This window comes from Hibiscus syriacus, unplaced genomic scaffold, assembly GCF_006381635.1.
Source record: "Hibiscus syriacus cultivar Baekdansim isolate YM2019G1 unplaced genomic scaffold, ASM638163v2 tig00112350_pilon, whole genome shotgun sequence".
NCBI classification, from domain to species: domain Eukaryota; kingdom Viridiplantae; phylum Streptophyta; class Magnoliopsida; order Malvales; family Malvaceae; genus Hibiscus; species Hibiscus syriacus.
Window position 1 is genome coordinate 50,188 of NW_024063311.1, and position 24,408 is coordinate 74,595.

General features: G+C 33.5%; 2 protein-coding genes and 1 pseudogene across 2 annotated transcripts; all 3 read left to right on the forward strand.

Annotated features, from left to right (window-relative positions):
* Positions 1 to 2,132: 2,132 nt before the first annotated feature.
* Positions 2,133 to 3,854, forward strand: LOC120178478 (serine/threonine-protein kinase BLUS1-like). Its single transcript, XM_039184310.1, has one exon. It carries the CDS (start codon positions 2,172 to 2,174, stop codon positions 3,702 to 3,704), a length of 1,533 nt encoding a protein of 510 aa, XP_039040241.1. The 5' UTR covers positions 2,133 to 2,171; the 3' UTR covers positions 3,705 to 3,854.
* A 9,644-nt stretch (positions 3,855 to 13,498) lies between these two features.
* Positions 13,499 to 14,059, forward strand: LOC120178483 (transcriptional regulator SUPERMAN-like). The gene has a single exon (XM_039184313.1). The coding sequence runs from the start codon at positions 13,499 to 13,501 to the stop codon at positions 14,057 to 14,059; it is 561 nt and encodes a 186-aa protein (XP_039040244.1).
* A 3,381-nt stretch (positions 14,060 to 17,440) lies between these two features.
* On the forward strand, positions 17,441 to 20,081 carry LOC120178467 (annotated as a pseudogene).
* The last annotated feature ends 4,327 nt before the right edge of the window (positions 20,082 to 24,408 follow it).

The window sequence follows — 24,408 nt, forward strand, 5'->3', positions numbered from 1 at the left end:
TAAAATAATTATTCCATAATTACACATTTAATCCTTATTATTTATGTTTTCTATCACTTTAATAATTTAATCCTTCAATCGATGATAACACATGTCCCCCATTGAATTAACTTGGAAAGTCAAATTAGGAATGGCAACGGGTCAGATTTGGGGCCATCCTCGACCCCGACCCGATCCCCGTCGGATTTTTTATTGGGACGCCCCGTCGTGGATTTTTTTTGCCCCATCCCCGAACCCGAAAATATTATATATATAATTAATATAAAAATATAAAATATTATATATATAATTAATATAAAATATATAAAATATTATATATATATATAATCGGGGCGGGGAGGGGATACCTTGCCCCGTCCCTGAACCCGACCCAAAAAAATCCTCGATACCCGACCCAATATCATTCAAACCCGATCCGACCCGAACTTGACCGGATTTCGAGTTTTCCTGTCGGGTTCAGGTAATTCTTCCATCCCTAAGCCAAATGCAGCATAACCATTATTTAAATAGGATTTGGCTTGCGAGTTTATGATAATAAAATTGTCATAATTTACTCAAATTCGCTTAAATTTAACACACGCTTTAAAAGTAATTATGAAAATAAACGTTGAACATATACTTCAATTAAAAATAAATTTAGACCCTTAAAGAAAAAAATGATATAATTTAACACTTATCTTGTATTGAAACCTTAAACTAAATAGAAATTGTTTTGATTTTCTTTCCTTTGAACTTGCAAAGAAACAAAAAGATTAGTAGGGATAGTATAAATCTCCCTTTTTACTTCTCACGGATATTAAAAATCATTTGACTAAGGATAAACTTACATTATAGTCTTTTAATTTTAAAATATTTTAATCTCGCACCTTTAACTTTTTATTTATTCATTTTAATTCTTAAATTTGATAATTTTTTAAGATGGTTAGGTACATTATTTGTAGAACTTGGCAATTGTTCCCATCTTTGTCCCTAAACTTAATTTATGTCTCGTGTTTGTTTTAATCCTTAATGGAATTCAAGTTCAATGGCCAGGTTAAAAAAAGTTATCAAATTCTGGGATTAATATGGACAAAAAAGGAATCAAGGACCAATATAAGAAAAAGTGAAAGTTCGATAACTATGGACCTTAAAATGTTTTGGATGAAGTTGAATAGAACGACAAAAATCAGGGATGAAATGTTGCTTTATCCCTTTCAATAACAACGGTGGGACCACAACGACACCATCTAATGTGATGAATTTATTTCCCTAAAAAGTTTTATATCTTTATATTTGATCTAAATCAAAATTTAAAAAAAAAATACTTCACTTAAAATACAATTTATTTTTTGAGATCAAAAGTTACACTAAAATCGATATAAATATTTATAATTTTATTTTTTATTAGGGAAAGCAAAAAAAATTGAAAAATATATTTAAAAAATATCATTGTAATTTCCTTTAAATATAGAATAAACTATGTATTTAATCACTCTCATATTCTCACGGTTCCATTTTGGTCATCAACTTTTAAATCATACTTAACGTTATGTTTTAGTTCTATTTTGATCACTCTTTGTTAAAAGACTAACATTGACGTTGATGTGTCACCATAAAATAATGTGACATTATCATTAAAAAATAAAAAAAAAATATCATATCACCAGTTTTGTTTATCTTTTATCGACAAATGAACGTAACATTCGATATGATTTTGAATTAAAAAAATTAGTTGAGTGACTAAACGGAATTACAAAAATGAACGAATGACTAAATAAGTAATGTATCATTAAAGATATAAGAGAATATTATACTATTATTTTAGATTGAGTTAAGTTATTTTTTTTTATTTGGTTTAAACTCGAAATTTACCCGAACTCAATTTTCGTTAAAAGAAAACAGATTCAAGTTTATAAAATCATATCAAATCTATCCTTTTTATTGAATGCTTGAAGTTGAAACCTGGGTTTCACTCTCTCTTTTGTCACAAAACAGATGAAAGTAGTTGTAAATTTCACATGCATCCATCCTTTAAATTCATTACGACAATGGCTTTCCTTTTCAATCCTCACAAGAAAACCGCTTAAAACCCTTTCTTCTCCCTCTCTCTTTTTGTCAAGAATCCTCCAAGAAAAAGAAAAACCCAGTCTCAAACTAACAACCAAAACAAGAAGAAAGAACTAACAACAATCATGGCGTATGAACAAGAAAGCCATCATCACCCCAAGGTTCAATTCCCGTTAGACCCGGATTCCTACAAGATCATCGACGAAATCGGCGTCGGTGTCAGCGCCGTAGTTTACAAAGCCGAATGCATTCCCTTGAATTCCACCGTCGTAGCCATCAAAGCCATCGATCTCGATCAGTTTAAGGTCGATTTTGACAAAATCCGACGTGAAACCAAGACCATGTCGTTACTTTCTCACCCCAACATCCTCAACGCTCATTGTTCCTTCACCGTCGGCCGCCGTCTCTGGGTGGTGATGCCCTTTATGTCCGGCGGTTCGCTACAGTCGATTATATCGTCTTGTTTTCCCGACGGCTTATCCGAGCAATGCATCGCCGTTGTCCTCAAAGAAACCCTCAATGCATTATCGTATCTTCACAACCAAGGTCATTTACATAGAGATATCAAAGCTGGCAACATCTTGATGGACTCGAACGGGTGCGTTAAGCTCGCAGATTTTGGGGTTTCAGCTTCTATTTATGAGTCGAATTCGGGTTACGGATCCGGTTCTTCGACGTCATCATCGTCGATGATGCTCAGCGACATGACTGGAACCCCGTATTGGATGGCCCCGGAGGTGATTCACTCGCATACAGGGTATAGTTACAAGGCCGATATATGGTCTTTCGGTATAACCGCGCTTGAATTAGCCCATGGGAGGCCACCTCTGTCCCATTTACCTCCTTGGAAATCCTTGATCATGAAGATCACCAAGCGTTTTCGGTTTTCGGATTATGAAAACAGCAGCGACAAGCACAAGAAAATCTCAAAAGCATTCAAGGACATGGTCGCCGCTTGTCTCGATCAAGATCCGTCGAAGCGACCTTCGACGGATAAGCTTCTGAGACACCCTTTCTTCAAGAGTTGTAAAGGGAACGAGTTTCTCGTGAAGCATGTGTTGCATGGATTGCCTAGCGTTGAAGAAAGGTTTAGGGTTAGCAAGATTCATAACAAGGCTAACATTGATGATGACATTGAAGAAGAATCAGGGTCTGAGCTTGTTAAACACAGGAGGATTAGTGGGTGGAATTTCAACGAAGACGTGTTCCAGCTTGACCCGGTGTTCCCGGGCGAGTCGTCGGTCGATGACTCTGTCGTGAAACAGGTTCGTTTTGGCGGTGAAACCATTATTTCGGAAAGGGTAGTATCCGAGTCGAGTAGCTTGAATTTGAACTCACCGGAGGGGCAATCGAGCTTGGTTAGTACACCGCCAAGCGAAGAACAACAACAATCCGATAACACCGTCAATGCGGAAACGATGGTGGGGGGACTAATGACATTGAAGAAGAGCTTGGATGATCAAAGGCAAAAGGTGACTGATTTGATCAACTTGTTTGGGGGTGAAGTGATCAACAAAGAAGATCAAACTATGCAATTGATCGAGAAACTGAGGCTGGAACTGGAAGCTGAAAGGCAAAAGAACTTTGAATTGGAGATGGAACTGGAGTTCCTCAAGTTTCAGGTTTCTGGTGCATCAAACACAGATGACAATGATTGAACAACTTTGGACAAATTAGTACATTTGCTCTAAAATTTTCAATCTAGTTTTAGTGTTGTTGTTTTTCTTGATTACTTGGAACCTGTTCTTTGTCTGGTTTTAGTGTATCGCATATCATGTATGAAGTTGGAATTGAGAGATTGTGGGATGTTTTAGTTACTTTCTTTATGCATAATTCTTTGTTGCGTGATACAAATTAACCTTTTAATAATTTTTATCAACTAAATAAGATATACGACTACGGATTGAAATAGTGAATTCTAAATTAACCTATCTATATATATTATTTTCGACCATCTTTTAATCGAACAATGTCATGTAATCACAAGAATATCAAATATATGAGTTCTTTATCTCTTTTAAGGAATATTTTAGTTTTATTCTATCTTCTCCGCATTCTCTCCTCGATTCAAATGATGAATTCAAAACCCAAATCTTAATTTTATCACTAACAATATAATCATTAATTCTTCATCTAAATCATAAAAGAAGAATCGCTATACAACTGCAAATATCCCTTTATATATATTACACATCAAGTTTCCCTTTTGTTTAAAGTTGTTGAAACCAGACCGAACCAACTTAATCATCCAAAAACTAAAAACAGGGGTAAAAAAAAACACCTGAATAGGGTACTCTATATACTTTGGGCCATTTCCCTTTCTAAAACTTTGGCCCATACCTATTGAATTATCAGCATTATCCAATTTAGTCCATCCACTAAACCTTACCGTGAAAACTGCAAAATGATCGTACTATTCCCCCATGGGAAATTGGAATCTGCCATCAAACAAGAGGTATGAAGAACGAATAGCAAGGGACCGTGATTCAGATTACAAAAGAAAAACACATTCAATCTCCATTCTGAATTCTCCCATCTGTCAGTCTTTCTCACTCCATAATCTCAATGTGTTCAACACTCATCTTTCCTGATTCTACTTTTCATCTGCTTTTTTAACCACAAACAAAAGTTGACGACACACAGGGCCGGCCCAATACACGTGCCAGATGGGCGACGGCCCAGGGCAGCATGTAGGGGGATGGGCATCAGTTTTATGCTGGTGGCGCATTAGAAGTTGGTCATCTTGGAATTTCTGGTGCAGTAAACACAGGTTTGTTTGTTAAAATACTTTCAGTTATCACTACTACTTTTGATCTTATGTTCTAAAATGTTACTTTTTCTTGTTGAAGTTTTATACGATATTTCAGTTGTTTTGTTATTTGACATTTCGGAATGCATTAATGCTTGTAACCTGATCTTGCAAACCTTGCCTTATTAGTTATTTCTACTTCCATGAGACATATATATTTTGATATACAAATTTCAGATATGAATTGGACCGGGTACTCTATAGAAAAATAATCAGCTAGTTTTATATGAGAACCAGTTTATGCACCCCAACCCCAAAGCATTAAACCCCCTACATGTAACACCCCCAACCCGTATCCGATCCGGATACGAGTCCGAAGTGTCTCATTGACTTTTCAAACATTTATTCGTATAAAATAGTGAGTAATTTAAAAACTTTGATAACATTTAACTTATTCAAAACCTTTACAAAATATATATCAGAGTTCATACAATTTATGTCTTTAGACTACATGCCAACTACACTCTATATACAGTACATATATTTTCTGATCTGACATTTGGTAAGGAAAACTGACCTGTCTTGCTCCGCATTACTTTTTACTCTTCTCGAAACCTACGTGTGAAACAATCACACGCTAAGTCGAAGACTTAGTGAGGCATAACGACTTATAATGCACTTCATAACATATATCAATACATGCATGTTCTGTTCTATCATGTTATACCAATTCCATGCATTCTTCGTATCATATAAAATCATATCAGATTAATTACAGTAAATACATACATACACATAATCATCATTAACAGTTTCATGTAATCACATACTTTTATTGTTAACCTTTCAATCAAACACTGTACACACACAACATCATATGGTTCACGTAACACATTTCAAACCACTTATAAACCCATCGTATACATATCACATTCAGTATTCTTGTTTAATCACTTTATTAGCCCATGTACACTAGTGAGAACTTAAGGTATGTGAGTACATTGAGGTTGTGCACACATATGCTGTCACCACAGCTCGATCAATGTCCCGAAGGACAGTCCATAGATTCCGAAGAACCTAGGTAATCAGTCCATATGTCCCGAAGGACATAGGTAAACAGTCCATATGTCCCGAAGAACATAGGTAAACAGTCCATATGTCCCGAAGAACATAGGTAAACCCTCGACCCTTGGCATGCCAACTATACCCTAGCTCTCATATCATATAACATGGGCATTATCATTTATAACAGTTCACATTACTTATTCATATGCTTTCTCTTATAAACACATATCTTTTCTTTTCAGCCACGTATCACATGTACGTGTAATCATTGATCTCATAATCACATGTTCCTTCTTTTCTGTCACATACCACATGTATGTGTAAACATATATCTAATATCATATGTTGCATGTAATCACATAGATCTTATCTCATAACATATACTTGTTTTCACATATATTTCATATCATTTCTTATACCATCACATAATCCATTTAACATACATAACATATCATGTAACATATAATAGAAATACCTATAAGTCATATCACTTAGAGCACATAAAAGAACAGATCAATTCATATAATCAAGCATACATACATGCATATTCAACTCATGCCTTTAATCATGAATTCATGTGTAACACTTCAGGAAATAGACTCATCGCAAGTCTTATTTCCATCGCACATCATATACTATTGAATATGCACTCACCTGGCCTCACTAGTCAATTCCAATCTCTTATCTTTCCCCTTGATCGATCTTACTTGTCAATGATTCCGGAACTTGGTTAGGCTCTGAATCTTTGCCTTGCTCTCCCACGTATGAAGAAGAAGAAAGGAGAAGAGAACTCTGGATGTTTATCCAAATTCCCACGTTTATATTACCTTAAAAAGAAATATAAAAATCTTTCTGGTCAAATGACCATTTAACCCTTAATTTCCTTTAATAATTACTAAATAACCTTCAATATATATTCAAATAATCATTGAACTATTTCATTCTTCTACTTTAGACATCAAATTCTGAAACTTTACAATTTGATCACTAACCCGGTATTGAGGATGTTACAAATCTCCCCTCCTTATAAGAAAATTCGTCCTCGAATTTTCACTGCACATCTTAATAGGAACATATCTTCTAATGTTCTTATGTTGCTTCCCTGACTTATTCTTTCTTGTCATCATCAGAAACTTACTTTTTAATCCTTTAGTTTTCCGACTATCTTTTTCGTTTATACCTTCATCTTCTGTTGTTTATCATAAACAATAACCAGTAATACCAATCCATTGTTGTGTTTTCTCTCATTCGATTATGCATTTTTCCTTTGACCTTTCTAAAATTCCATATAATGTCACTCATCACGTTGACAGTAACATTCATCTCATCACTCTATATCAAAATTGTCCTCTGTACTTCCATATTTATCGTATCTAATTCTTTTAAATCAATCCCTTTCATTTCTTTACTCCTTATTCCTTATACATAAATCACATATTTACTTTCATATTCACATACTCTTGTCTTATCACTTATACTCATCTTTATGTACCAATCTTCATTGCATCCTCATTACTCTGATAACCCATTTCTTATACATAACTTCATTCTTTATCATTTCTTATACTTGTATTTTCCTTCTTGAAGGTTCCATGCAAATACTTATCTCTGTTTCTACATCATATCTATCTGCTCAGAATATACAACTATATTCAAATTCACATCATAATCAATTAACTCCACTATATCTTTCCTCCAATCTTATAACTCTTGCACCTTTACTCTGACAGCTAGATAATAACTTTTGTTCAGTCTAGGGCACAAGCCCTCTTATACCAATCATATACATTCTTTCCAATCTAAATTATCTCAATATTCGCTTACTCAACTTATCAATTTCACCTCTATTCTCATACATCCTGAAATTTCTTTTACTCAAACTCAACATTCTGACTTCCTGTGTCCTATAATCTGATCATCGATATACATATTCTCAAACTCTTATCAATCCTCAGCTTTACTTAAATATACAAATTCTTACTTCCTTTTCCTTTACTATACCACATTACTATGATCCAAATATGCAACTGTATCCAGATCCATTGCGGATTTGGTTATCATATCCTGACAATATCTTAAAATCTTATAATTCCAGTACATTTTTATCACATACTCTAGTTAGCCAATGCTAACTCTTTCCATCTTAACTGCAAACCCTTATCATAAACATAATCTTGTTCATGCGCAATACTATCACTTCGTTTCAAACTCATAAGCTCTGACTTTATACATCTTATACACTTGTCACTGATGCACTTATCCTTGAGTTCTTCTATACGTACTCATCACGTCATTAGATCTTTTTAACATTCTTATGGTGACACCTATTCACCATATTCTATCTTATCCACATAATAACAAAACTACTCTATATCGTGTTTCCGATTCCAAACGATGAAAACTTTCTATCATTATTCAGATATGATTTCAGCTTTCTGAAATCAACTTTTGATCTTACTAGGCATTTCCTGAGGTATCCGCTCTTCATCCTGCCTGGCCAGGGTAGGTGAATAGCTATCACAATCAGGAATATCACCTTTCACTTACTTCGAAATTATCACGATCGGATTTTCTACTGTATTAAACTATTCTTATTCTATTAGCAAGACAACATATTCCTTACACTATCAGATCAGAAATTTTTCAATCTATGTTGGCATGTACACCTTTTATGACACTTTAGACTTCGGTTTATGCCGAGAATCGGCTAAACCTTAGCTCTGATACCATTAAATGTAACACCCCCAACCTGTATCCGATCCGGATACGAGTCCGAAGTGTCACATTGACTTTTCAAACATTTATTCGTATAAAATAGTGAGTAATTTAAAAACTTTGATAACATTTAACTTATTCAAAACGTTTACAAAATATATCAGAGTTCATACAATTTATGTCTTTAGACTACATGCCAACTACTCTATATACAGTACATATATTTCTGATCTGACATTTGGTAAGGAAAACTGACCTGTCTTGCTCCGCATTACTCTTTACTCTTCTCGAAACCTACGTGTGAAACAATCACACGCTAAGTCGAAGACTTAGTGAGGCATAACGACTTATAATGCACTTCATAACATATATCAATACATGCATATTCTGTTCTATCATGTTATACCAATTCCATGCATTCTTCGTATCATATAAAATCATATCAGATTAATTACAGTAAATACATATATACACATAATTCATCATTAACAGTTTATCATGTAATCACATACTTTTATTGTTAACCTTTTTAATCAAACACTGTACACACACAACATCATATGGTTCACGTAACACATTTCAAACCACTTATAAACCCATCGTATACATATCACATTCAGTATGCTTGTTTAATCACTTTATTAGCCCATGTACACTAGTGAGAACTTAAGGTATGTGAGTACATTGAGGTTGTACACACATATGCTGTCACCACAGCTCGATCAATGTCCCGAAGGACCAGTCCATAGATTCCGAAGAACCTAGGTAATCAGTCCATATGTCCCGAAGGACATAGGTAAACAGTCCATATGTCCCGAAGAACATAGGTAAACAGTCCATATGTCCCGAAGAACATAGGTAAACCCTCGACCCTTGGCATGCCAACTATACCCCTAGCTCTCATATCATATAACATGGGCATTATCATTTATAACAGTTCACATTACTTATTCATATGCTTTCTCTTATAAACACATATCTTTTCTTTTCAGTCACGTATCACATGTTCGTGTAATCATTGATCTCATAATCACATGTTCCTTCTTTTCTGTCACATACCACATGTATGTGTAAACATATATCTAATATCATATGTTGCATGTAATCACATAGATCTTATCTCATAACATATACTTGTTTTCACATATATATTTCATATCATTTCTTATACCATCACATAATCCATTTAACATACATAACATATCATGTAACATTATAATAGAAATACCTATAAGTCATATCACTTAGAGCACATAAAAGAATAGATCAATTCATATAATCAAGCATACATACATACATGCATATTCAACTCATGCCTTTAATCATGAATTCATGTGTAACACTTCAGGAAATAGACTCATCGCAAGTCTTATTTCCATCGCACATCATATACTATTGAATATGCACTCACCTGGCCTCACTAGTCAATTTCAATCTCTTATCTTTCCCCTTGATCGATCTTACTTGTCAATGATTCCGGAACTTGGTTAGGCTCTGAATCTTTGCCTTGCTCTCCCACGTATGAAGAAGAAGAAAGGAGAAGAGAACTCTGGATGTTTCTCCAAATTCCCACGTTTATATTACCTTAAAAAGAAATATAAAAATCTTTCTGGTCAAATGACCATTTAACCCTTAATTTCCTTTAATAATTACTAAATAACCTTCAATATATATTCAAATAATCATTGAACTATTTCATTCTTCTACTTTAGTCATCAAATTCTGAAACTTTACAATTTGATCACTAACCCGGTATTGAGGATGTTACACTACAACTTTAGTGAAACCTGTGGAATAACACTTAAAACGAAACGACATGACCAAACATTTCTTGTCATATAAGAAACATGAATTTAACTTTTTCTCAATTTGCAGCTGACTTGATTTCCTCACAAGTTAAAAGAAAACAGATTAAACGTTTTGCATCTGATGTGTTAAATGCTATCTTTCTGCAATAATTCCCTTTGGCACCATTTTCTTCTGGTTCCAAGTTGATTAAGTTCTTTAATGTTATTCAATGATTAGCCCATCTGAGGATTCTACAGGGATTGCTTCATTTGAGATGGGATACGAACGTTGGATGGAAGAACAAAATAAACTAATTTGTGAATTCAGGAGTGATTTGAACGCCCAGATAAGTGATATAGAGCTTAAAATGCTTCACCTAGTATTAATTCGTTGCCTCTTAAAATGCTTCCGATCTGAAAAACACAATATTGTCAAAAGTTGCCATGCAATGTTACATTCGTAGTTAATAAAACTTCACCTAGTATTTTTACAAAGTCTTGAATATTGATTATCGTAAAATAATAGAGGTTTTTGCTTCAAAAAATGCATGAAGGTATTGTTTTAGCTGATATTTGTAGCCTTGTAGATTTTGGTTTGTATTAATATTAATATTGTTCGACTATAATTTCTATTATATTTTTGTTTTAAAAAAATTATTTATGTTTGTCTATTATACGGTACAAGTATAGAGGCATACAATTATTATCTCGCACATGACTTATTGGACCGGCCCTGACGACACACATCTACATCTTTATTCTTATAATATATAATATTTCAGATTTTAGTTCGTGTGTCTGTTGTTGGTAATACTCGGGAGTAAAAAATATGTAATTTCATATTGGAATGAGAAGCGTTTCTAGATGAAAATTTTCCCTTTCCTTATTCGATGTAAAGTGATAAAGCCCTTGCACGTGAGCAGTGTCATCCTTATCGACAATTAGGGATGGCAAACGGGTACAGTTTTACGGATTTCGCACCGCATCCGCTCCAATTGGAGCGGGGATGGGTATAATTTTAACGGGTAATGGGCAAGTGTGGATTTATAAAGTGGTACCCGTCGTGGGTGGTGGGCGGGTAATGGGTTTGAGACATTACCCGCCCCGCATCCGCCCGCCCCACATCCGCCCACCTAGTTAAATATCTATTAAATTTTGGACCATTGAATTTAGGTGTAATTTTAGAGACTAATTTATAAATTTTAATGTGTATAATATAACATATAATTTAACCAAATATTAAGGATATTTAGTCTTTAATTTGGTCTTTAATTAGGGAAATATTCGGCTCTTTGATTAAACCCATAATCCTACTAACCACGTCACTTTCCATGTTCTTTAGCCCATGCTATCCATCCAAACATAAATTAGCCGTACTATATGCATTAACATCAAAAGCAACAGTTTCCATGTTCTTAGCCCCTCAAAACCCATATTAGGCACACTATGAGCATTAACATCGAAAGAAACTCAACAATCCAGCTCTGCGACTACATGCTCCCTACAATCTATCTCCATAACATTCGTAGAGTCACTCCTCTGACAAATTGAAGCATGCGTTGCTACCCCATCACGAACTGTCTGGGAACCAACTCCAACATCCCATTAGTTTGCTGTCAGGCGGGTCTAGATGGGTATGTCGCTAGTGGGTAGTGGGTGTGGGGATGGATTTGAAAATGTACCTGCGTGGGCGGGTGTGGATTTGAAAATTTGTACCCATCATGGGTGGTGGGCGGGTGGTGAATTGAAAAATATTAGGTGGGTATGGGGATGGGGAAGGGGGTATCCGCACCCGACCCACCCGTTTGCCATCCCTATCGACAATCAATCATATTCATATAAAGTGTTCTCTACCTATCCATTTAAGAAACTAAAATAAAGAGTGATCCCTTTGAAGCCGAGACACTAGCGTGGTTGTGATAGACTAGAACCCTAAAACTTAGTTAAACTGCAACAACATGTGCAAAGGGAAAGGGACGGTAAGCTGTTCACATACACTGTGGGTAAACACTGCAATTTGGGGTACAGAACCTAATAAAATGTACAACCATATTTAGAAAGGCAAAGGGATCAGCTGATTGGCTGCCAGTTCTTCAATAAATCTTCAGCTAAATGAGGCAGAATCTTTTGTTCAAACCGGTTTCTCTGTTGAAACTCCATCTCTTCCATCTCAAGAAATAAGGAAAAGGGAAAGGATGGGTGCACGGAGATTACCCTCCCTTTGAGATAAATCAAAGCTTTTCTGAATGACATGAAATGTGCACCCATTACTTCCGTTTTCAGCATGCAAAGCAAAGGTGGAGCAAAAGTTGAATTACTAATATTCTCCTTTTTATAGGCTTGAATATTCTATCTATCGAATGGAGTTGAGTCTAAAAATTTCAAGTTAGTCAGAGTTGCTTGTACTATTTTAGGATTTAAATTTTATTTAAAAAAATAGAGTCGAGTCAATTTTTTGAATTTATGTTTAAATTTAATTATAAATATTAATAATGTTATAGTTTGAATTAATCCAAATTATAATATTATTTGATAAATAAAATGTGATCTAGAATTATAAAATATATTTATAATTTTATTTTTTTTAAAAATTATTTTGAGGGAAAAGTATTGATGGGAGTGTAAAAGAGTGAATGAATTGATAATAAGAAATTTGCAACAACAAAAAAGTACAATAAAAAATCAAATTGAAAAAAAGTAAAGTTGAGGGACAAAATTATAAAAAATAATTATTAAAAATAGAAATTGAAGTTACATATTTTATCGTCCTGAAGGAGCGATTCAAATTTAATCAAAAATAAAGTTAAAATAACACATATTTAAACTTATCATTAAATTTTCATTTTTAAAATTTTTTAAGTCAAATCAAATGTATTAAGTTCGAGTTTGAATGAATGGTTTTTTTAATCTATTCTAGTTTTGCTCCGCTACCTATTTATGCTAATGATTTCGTGTCTTTCCTAGTTCCTACATATAGTAATAGTTCATGGCCTGTTTTCTCGTTACTTTAATCACCTTCTTCTCCGAGGTCGAGAAACCAAACTCCATTTCGTTGCCATATAATCTCAGCTATTAGCTTAGACTTTCATATTAGCTTAGACTTTCTTTTTTCCTTTCGATCTTCACTCGGTTATCAATGGAGAAGAGTTTTAGTAAAAGTTTGAGAGACCACCAAAGTGTCACCAATAAAGCCATCAATGGCGACAAGCTCAAGGATTCTTCATGGAACTGTAATAAGAATCTATGTGGGTTTCCATGGCAGCCGAGATCTTACACTTGTAGTTTCTGCAAGAGGGAATTTAGGTCGGCTCAAGCTTTGGGTGGCCACATGAATGTTCATAGGAGAGAAAGAGCTAGGTTATTGAGATACTCACCTCCTTCTTTTCTCAACGTTAACTCTAACCCTAACCCTAATTTCTCATATTCTTCTCCATCTTCACCATCTTATGGTTTCCCTTGTGAAATGAAGAAATGGGGTGGCGACGGTAGCTTCACCGGTCCTCTGAGTTCGAGGGGCTCGGATTCGACATACATGAAGGGTGCAAAATCATGTTTTGGAGTCAAACAATCCAACGATGATGGTTGCAGTGATAAGTTGACGAAGAATTCAAAGTTGAAGATGAAGATGATGAATGAGATTGTAATTAGTGATTCCGATGAAGATTTGGATTTGGAACTTCGATTGGGATGCTCTTAAATACATGTAAGAACATTATGTTTTAGGTATAATGCTTCAAAAATTAAATGTTTATCAATAGTATCAATCAAATTAATAATTATTAAATGTCGTCTAACAATAATCTTTGAATTAATGTTATGATGATATTTTATGATCTAATTTGGAAATAATGAGGATATAGTTTTTGAATTTATAAAAAATAAAAAAAATAATATATACTCATATATTCCAATACATATATTATTATACATTTTATTTTATCCAAAAAAATACATATATTAAATGACCCAACGAATGCGTTTGATGTAATTAGGTTATTAGAGATATGGACCGTCAAATTCAACATTAACAAATGTTGACCCAATTTGACTTTGACTTCATCTAATGCAAAATAATAATAATAATAATAAAAATAATAAATAAATAAGAAAGAGTTCTATGATTAATTATCAGTTGATTTAGAGAAATATAATGTTGTTTTGAATAAGATTAACAGTTTGAATTTTAATATTGCAAATAAAATAAATTGAATTAAGAGGATTTATATTAAACCTTTATAGTACTTAATTTTTACTAATGAACGAATAGATTAGATATAAGTAATTATAAAAATTTAGAAAAACAAAGATTTTATTTAATAAATATTTAAATTAAAAAAATATAAAATGTCATTTATATCCCCACCCCGTAATAGTTTCGCTTCTGCCAAAAACTAATTCAAATGACGTTAAATGTTATTAATATACATAGATCTATAACTAATGCATGTAATTTTATTGTTTTAAAGGGAGAATGCAATTGAATTTTAGTCACTTATGTCGTCGATTGTTGCCTTTTTATATTGAACCGTTCATTTATGTCAGTTCGATAACTTATGACTTAATAAAACGAACTAATTTTTAATTTAACCTTTGAACTTCAGATTAAATTAAATATATCCATTCAACATTGAACATGGACATAAACAATGTTAAACAAGGAAATCACATTTTTAGGACCATAAATCATGATATGTGAAGCTCTAATCAAAATAAGGCACCAAAAAGCAAAAGAAATTTATTGCAAGACAAGAACGCCTCCCCAGCAATTGACTTTCCCTAAAGAAGAGCCTTTAATCAAAGATTTCCGTGGACAATATCTGGTCTTCACACCCCCAATTTCAATTTGTTGTAAGAGGAAAGTCATTTTAAGTCTTTTTGTTCATTGTATTTGCCAAATTTGCATCATTATAGCACTGTGCATGAAATAATCTTGCAATAAAATAATAGGGATAAAGAAGATGAGGGATTTCTATGTTCAATTTATAAACGGACGAACTGATAATTACAATATGTTTCAGCCTAGATCGGAATAACTTTCAATATGATTTATATACAATAGGACTTAAACTAAAAACATTTGGATTGAGAGCTCACACATGACAATTATGTATGGTTGTGACTCAAATCTGCACGTTAAAGAATTCAAGACCTTAGCCTTACTAACACACAAGTTTGAGGATGTTATTGAAACATTTAAAAGTTAGGGAACTAATACGCAGGGACGGACCCAGGATTCCAACTTAAGGAGGGGGTAAAGTATAATTAATTATAAAAATGAGGGGCAAAGTATAATTAACCATAGAAATGAGGGACACAATCAAAATAAACTAAAATTTGGAGACCTAATTTAATATTTACTCATATTTTTTAATAACAAAAAATTAAGGGTAGTGGGCCTGCTTCGTCCCTCCTAATATCGAACAAAGATTGTTGTTTAAGGATGAATTTGAAACATTCAAAAGTTTGAGACACAATTTAAAACGAGTCATAGTTTAGAGATGTGATCAAAATGTTTAAAAATTTTATAGACTAATTTATAATGTAAGTTCTAATTTGGATATACGTGATGCAATCAACTCTTTTTCTCATATTAGTACTTAAATTTGTTTTCGATTTATATTGATGTATGAATTTATCAATTTTTTTATATTAATTTTTTGACGATATTAAAAGTAATGATGTGATATTCTTAAATTATATCACGTGATCATGAAAAATAAAGATATTAATAATTATAAAAAGTTTGTAAAAAATATAAAAGTATATACTAATTTTAAAATAGAATTTTGTAAGAAAAATATAAAAGATTATACATTTATTACATTACACGAAGATATCGGTAAAAAAAATAGATAAATTTAAATACTAACATGGATAAAAAAATTAAGAACCAATGTGTATAAAATAAACAAATTCAAGGACTAAACAAGGGATTAGGTATTTCAAGCATGGGTGTAATGAAAACGAGACGCAGGCTATCCTCAAAACAAACGTTCAATTGAATTAAAAAAATTAAAATTAAAGTTAAAATAAAATACATTTCCATTTACATGGGAAGTTCTACAGTGTCGTAAGTTTAAAAATTATTAAAATAAAATGTTACCGGTTTTGTTATCGTTTAAATAATAAACTCGATAAAAATTACCTAAATTTTTTTGATAATTACCTAAAATATTAAATTAATCCGGTCATTTCTTAAGCCTAATAATATTTTCGATATTTTTTTTTAAATTTTTGTAAAAAAACATCCAATAATAACAAAACGGATAGCGCGTAATAATATTTCTGATAATTTTTATCAATTTTATTATTTAACACAATAACAAAACCGATAACAATTTATTTTAACTATTATTTTAGTATGCCGCACCGGAGGTATCCCCATTTTACATACAAGAAAGACTGCAGAGATTAGATTGGTTTCCAGCAAAACGACAAAAAATAAATTAAATTTAAAAACAAACATATTAATTAAAACAAATCTTTTTTGGTAGGAGAAGGACGTTTTGGTTCAAAATGGCGTCTAAGTTCTCTTCATGTACGAAAGTGGGTCCCTCTTCTTCTGCTTCTTCTCCTTCCTCCTCACTCTCTCTCTTCCATGGAACCAAGGAGCTGCTTGTTTGAGGGAGGAAAAAAAACCCTCTGAAAGAGGACCCAAACCTAAACCAGAGACACACACAACTCTAAAACAGTGTTCTTTAGCGTGTCTTCGGTGTTGTTGTTTGCGCGGTTCAAAAGAAAACGAAAAGCTTTCGAATTTATATACACATTTAAAGTGATCGAATTCGGAACGTTAAACAAAGACTTAAGCTTTGGAGAGTTATCGAAATATGTGGCTTTTGGCTTTGCATGTCATAGAAAATCAAAAGATCCGAAAGGTGGTTTCTTTTTACTGCCCTTCTTCTGGTTTCTGAGTTTTCTTTTTTGTTTCTGATTTTCAGCCTGCATTTCTGGGGTTTATCGGACGAAATGGGTTGTTTTTTGTTTGGTTCCTGGTTTTTTTTCTCCTGCGTGGGGGCTGCTCTGATCATTAAATGACTTTTTGTTATAAATTCCATATTTTTCTGCGTTTTTCCATTGCAGGCAATGAGTATTGAGGTTTGGAATTACAATGTCATTGCTGCAGAGAGCTGTAAAGTGTTCCCTAATAGCTTGATGTCTGTATGAATAAATGGATTAAACGAAAGGGTAGAAACAGTTCATCTGGATGCAATGTTAAAGGCATTAGCTCCCGGGTTGTTGATTTCTTCGCTTCTGTTATCGGCATCCGCCACCGCCGGCTTTCCTCGATGTAATTGCGATGACTAGGGGAGTTTATGGAGCACCGATGGCATCTTAGAGACTCAAAGAGTGAGTGATTTCTTGATCGCCGTGGCGTATTTCTCGATCCCTGTCGAGCTGCTTTACTTTGTTAGCTGCTCGAAAGTGCCGTTCAAATGGGTCCTCTTTCAGTTCATTGCCTTCATCGTGCTCTGCGGATTGACCCATCTGCTCAATGGCTGGACCTATGGTCCCCATCCGTTTCAACTAATGTTGGCTCTCACCGTGTTCAAGATTCTCACGGCGTTGGTCTCGTGCGCCACCGCCATTACGCTCATCACGCTCATTCCCTTGCTTCTCAAGGTCAATGTGAGGGAGCTTATGCTACGGAAAAAGGCTCGGGACCTCGGCCGAGAAGTCGGTATGATAATGAAACAGAAGGAGATGAATCTGACTCATGAACTCAAAGCTAGAGACCATTCATATAACTTTACCATTCCGATTTTGGATCCGGATGTTTCGAGGATTAAACAAAGTGATGGAGTGAACATCCTTGATATTGAGTCAGCTCTGGCCACTGCAAGCAATGGAGAATCTAGTGAGCCAGGACCAGTGGCTGCAATTCGGATGCCAATGCTTCAAGTATCCAATTTTAAAGGGGGAACACCTGAGGTAGTGCAGACATGCTATGCGATATTGGTTTGTGTTCTTCCGAGCAAACAAAATAGGTCGTGGACCAACCAGGAACTAGAGATGGTTAAAGTAGTTGCTGATCAGGTAGCTGTTGCGCTCTCTCATGCTGCCGTTCTCGAAGAGAGTCTCAGCTCATGAAAGATCAATTGGTGGAGCAAAATTGAGCATTGCAATTGGAACGACAGAATGCTATGAGGGCAAGCCAAGTTAGGAATGCCTTTCAGAAGGTGATGAGTGATGGAATGAGGAGGCCAATGCACTCGATTTTAGGCTTGCTTTCGATGATGCAGGATGGAAATCTGAATAACGATCAACGTATTATCGTCGATTCAATGATGAAGACCAGTAATGTGCTATCGACATTGATAAACGATGTGATGGATATTTCAACGATGGATAGTGGAAGGTCCCCATTGGTGAAGAGATCTTTTTGATTACATTCCATGATAAAGGAAGCCGCTTGTCTTGCCAAGTGCTTGGCTGTTTATAGGGGTTTCGGCTTTTCAATTGAGGTTGATAAATCCCTGCCCGATCTCGTTTATGGTGATGATAGGAGAGTTTTTCAGGTGATACTGAATATGGTCGGGAGCCTATTGGATGGCAACAGCGAAGGCGGAACCGTAGTACTTCGGGTGTTCTTGGAGAATGGTAGTCAGGAACGGAATGACCAGAGACGGGCTGCATGGAGGCACAGCTCTCTGGATGGAGATGTACATATCAGGTTTGAAATTAGGATCGAAAATAGCAACTCTCAGTCAGAGGGCAGCTCGATTTCGGAGGTTAAGATCAGTGGGAAAAAAATTAACAGCCATAGAACCGAGGAACGGTTGAGTTTCAACGTTTGCCAAAAACTAGTGCAGGTAAGAATGCTAACTTGTTTGCCAAGTCTGCATCCGTTTTTCGATCACTAGCTTATTGCATGCTTGTTATGCGATACTTGTGCCATATAATGCTAAGGCTTTGATGCTTAGATCCATTAAGATTTGCTAGGCTAGAGGTGTTAATTGTTTTTACCACTGATTAATGTAAACCCGAATTTTACTCGGTGACGAAGCATTACTTATCGATTAACTTGTTTTTCGTGATTTAGAACAAATGTGTAGCTGATGCATGGGAACATCTGGGTAGTACAAAATCCTCAAGGTTCTGCACAAAGCATGGCACTCGTTATTCGGTTTCAAGTCCGACCATCCATCAGTATAACAATCAACGAGTCTGGAGAATCTTTAGACCAGCCGTGCTCCAACTCCCTTTTCAAAGGCTTGCAAGTTTTACTTGCCGACAACGACGACGTGAACCGTTCCGTGACTCGGAAACTTCTCGAGAAGTTGGGATGTAGTGTCTCCACCGTGTCATCCGGATTTGATTGCCTCAGTTCCATCGGGCCAGCCTCATCTCCTTTCCAAATCGTCTTTTTGGAGCTTCAGATGTCCGCGTTAGATGGATACGAACTTGCAATGAGAATCCGGAAATTCCGAAGCCGTAATCGGCCGTTGATCGTTGCCATGACCGCTAGCGCCGAAGAAGATATATGGGAAAAATGTTTGCAGATCGGAATTAACGGAGTCGTTCGGAAACCAGTGCTGTTACAAGAAATCGCCATCGAGCTTCGGAAAGTCTTGATGCAGGCCAACAAAGTTCAAGTCACAGAATCATACCGTGCTTACTTGCATCCAGATTCCGATCAAAATGGTACCCAAAGTTGGCTCCCGTTTTGCCTGTTCTCCCCGAATCAATGCGCTCGATTTCACGTTCGATTCACATAGATAGTTTTTCAGATCTAATCAAATTAACTCCTGTTAGAATCCTCTACAACACATCACTCTTGATAAAAACAGATTACATGCACAGCGCAAAGAACTAGATTAAAGATGAAAATTATTGCAGATCTTACAACAGTTTCTAAATCTCTCATATGCTACCATTATTCGGGTTTCGTATAGTATAAATGGTGCTCATATATGAACATGCATTCGATACGAAAGCGACAAAAACTACAAAAATCCAAGAATGCAGACAACTGAATTCAGAAGATATGATGAATCAATGGCGGCTTTGGGAAAGTGGGAATGATGTGGGAGAGAATGGGGACATTTATGGCCATAGCTTTTGGCGGTGTTTTCATTTGCTTTGCTTTCCAAATTCATGCACGAACACTTACACTTTTAGTACGTATAATATGGAGCCATTTTTTTAAAGGTCACAGTATTATCCTAAACTTACCTATTTAGTCCTTTCATGTCCTATTATCTTAGAATTGGATGTTTTACAATCGAGATGACGTATAGAATCATTTTGACCCACAAAAACAGGAACTGTCGCCCATCAACTTCCGTAAATTCCAAGTATTGTTTTCATGATTATGTAAAAGACAAATTCTGGGTTGCTTCACTAATGGGCTTTGTTTCCATTAGAGAAAAAAAAAACCCCTCCAAATAGATATGTTCATTTACTAGTTATAAGCAATCTATTAAGTATGAATAAGATTAAGGATTAAAATTTTAACGATGTGAATTGAGTAAACTGGATTGGAAATATATTATTATAATGATATTTTATAGTATTCGATTTAGATTAATTGATCTATAGAAATAGTAAATCTAAATAAATTCTTTTTATTGTTTTGGTGGTTATTTTTAAACTTTATCCATAATTCAATAAAACTCAAATCAAATACTATAATTTAAATTGATTTTTTTTGTTTTCTCAACTCTAATATTAAACCTATCTATTAGAGATCGTGACTTAAATTCTGTTATGATTTGATCCAAAACACTCGATGTGCAATCCGTTTGATGTATATATATATATATATAGAGAGAGAGAATATATAGTGAACCTTTATGGATCATAGGGTTTTTATCTTTTCTTTTGATTTTTGTTTAACCGGTGACGGTACTAATCTTAATATTAATTGTTGATTATGAGTGATTATTATTTTTCTTATTTATTTTTCTTACTAAGTTCTTTATTTTTATTGAGTTTTTTCAGTTTTAAATAAGAATCTCCGGTTTTGCGCTTTTTTTCTACTCTTATGGCATACTTTTTAAATAAGAATCTCTGTCTTCCTTATGATTTTTGGTACGTTTTTTGCATACCCCTTCGTCCGTGTTGGTGCTCGTACAAAAATCCTCAAAATATTTATTTTTTGATTAGTTTGTCGGTGGTCACATATTGTCAGATCCACTCTTTGGTAAAAGGTTGTTTGCTGGTATAATTAGAATTGTGGAGCGAAGAAACCTGCCAAATTGTTTAATTCTCTCACCACTCCTTTATCACTTTGTAAAGAGTCTCGTTTGATAAAGACAATGAATTTTATGAAGGTTACTGAATTCTTTTGATGTTAGACGTCATTCTCAATGAAAAGTTTCGCTTTTCTTCATATCTTTTCGTTTAATAATTTCGGTTTATGTATGAGTTTTTGTGTGATTATTATATAATTTTGATTTATTCCATTATTTTTATTAATGGACCTTGATGCACATCTAATTCATACTTCCATATCAGGTACTGTAGAGGCAAGGGCGACCCTCTCAACCTAGTTTACTTCATTAGCAAATATCAGGGTTTGAACCATTGACTTGGCTTACAAAATCTAATGTCTCAACTCACTAGACCAACTAATTGTCTATATAAAAAAATAAAGTAATTGATCTTTGAAAAAAAATATATAATTGACCCTATAAATATATAGGTGAAGTAATTATTTAAGGTGTGTGATTATAGAGAAACAATAAAACATTTAGAATATCATAAATCCTTTTGTATTTAGTTATTTTTGACATTTTAATGAATTTTTTCTATATAGTTTTTTTTTCATACTATATTTCCATTCATATATATATATATATATATATATATATATATATATATATATATATATATATATATATATATATATGTTTATATTTACGATTTTGTTGTTGTTACCTTTCGATTTTTGAATTTTCATAATATACGTTTAAGGAATTTCATTAGGTCATGTAATTACAAACAGAAACAGCTAAAATCATTATATAAGTTAAAATTACAAATTATTTTCTAAAGCCGGCAGTAAGCCCCAATTTGTGTTCGTATTTGCTTCATTGTTGACAAATTCAAAATAAAGATGGTGAGTTGTCCCTTTGATTAATTTATCACTATCTTCACCATATTCTCACAGCAGATATCAGAGTTCGAATTCATATAAGATATAATAATATTATTATTTTTAATTACTCGACTAATTAATGAATCTCTTGTATATGATATAAAATCCAAATTTTATTTAAATATAAATGACATATAAAGCATATACTATATACACCTAAATTGTCATTAATTAATAGGTGAATTTTCGAAGTCAAAGCCAACTGCCGGTGAACTGGAACACTTAATATTATATATATAATATAATATAAAATAGTGTAATTATCAGTGCTAATAAAATTTGCTGAAATATTGGAAAGCTACACAATTTCTAATTAATTATATTCAACGCTGTATTTTCAACTTCCAACTTCGCATCTTTGAATAATAAAATATAATAGTATTTTTATTAAAATATTGGATAGTTTCATGGTTTACGAAACTTATATAATGTTGCTAATAATAAATTTAATAATACATGCTTACCATGCAAGCCATTAATTACTTAACATTTGACAGTATTTTTATCAATGTTTGTTTTCTGTTTCCTGTTATGGATGTTTAATTTATTTTCAAAAACATTTACATTTTATAATTATTATTATAAAATAAATAAATTGTCTGCACTGCAAAAAGAATTATTTGTTAATAACAATTATGGGTTAATTAATTTATTAGATCTAAACAATAAACAAATATATGTGTACAGCTAAAGTGATTGTCTTAGGAACTTTTCAGCACTATTTATTTGATCATCAAGAAAATTAAGGACCAAATAAACATAAATTGTCAAATTCAAGACTAAAAAATAACTTCATCCCAAATTAAATTAGGTTAAAAAATTTTGACTCATAGGCTGCAAAAGGATGATGTGTACTCCACGACAAAGGGAATTGGTGCCATTCAATTTCAGCATCAAACATGGACTTCTCTTGAGTGATGTGTGCTATTACCCCACGACTTGGATCTTATTTTAGATTTAATCATTTGATTAAAAATATTAAAATATTTGGATGGTCCACATTTCATTAATGCAAAGACTTAATTAGTGGATCCCCTCTCAATTTACAATAAGCTAAGTTGGCCAAAAGAAACTCACTCTCCCTATGTGTGTGCAACAAGTGGTAGGGTGCCAACATTTGGAAAGGCAAATGGAACAGAAAGGAGAATATATATGTGTTTTAATTGGTCCTTTGGGTTATAAAATAATTAATTAAAATTGTTTTTTAATAATGTAATTATTGCATAAAGATGGGGTCCATTTGGTGTTGTGACTTTAGTGTTGGAATGATGTGCCCAAGTTGTTAAAATTAGGGTAACTTTTTTTATTAGGGATTATTAAGTGTGACATGTGAATTCATGTGAAGAGGGGCCTTCATGTTCTTTTTTACTTGTTCTTATATACCCTTATATGATCTCTTGAGTGTGTTAATAGGACATTATCTTAAAATATTTTGATTAGAGTCTTTTTATCATAGTGCATGCATTAGATGGAATATACAAGTTTTTTTATCATTTTAAATATGAAAAATTATTTCATACACCTATGACTGAAAAAATATTCCTTTCGTCCCAATAAATGTATCTATTATTGACTTTTTAAAAGTAAAAATTTTAAATTTTGACCATGATTATTTTAAATATTTTAAACAAAAATATATATTTAAAAACTACTTTATTTAAGGTTTTTAAAATATATTTTTCGTATTTTTTATCAATAATAAATTTTAAATAATAATGTGTCAAAGTTAAAAAAAGTTGACCAAAAAAGTCAATAATAGATATATTTAATGAGACAGAGAGAGTATATTTTATAAATGGGATTTTAATGTTGCCATGTGTCTTACTAACGGTTTAGGATTATAGAACTTAGGGTTTAGATTAAGATTTAATTTGCACAAAATATTGTCACATTAAAAATCTTACCAGAAAAATCTAGTGGGATAAAATATCAATTAAGAGAAA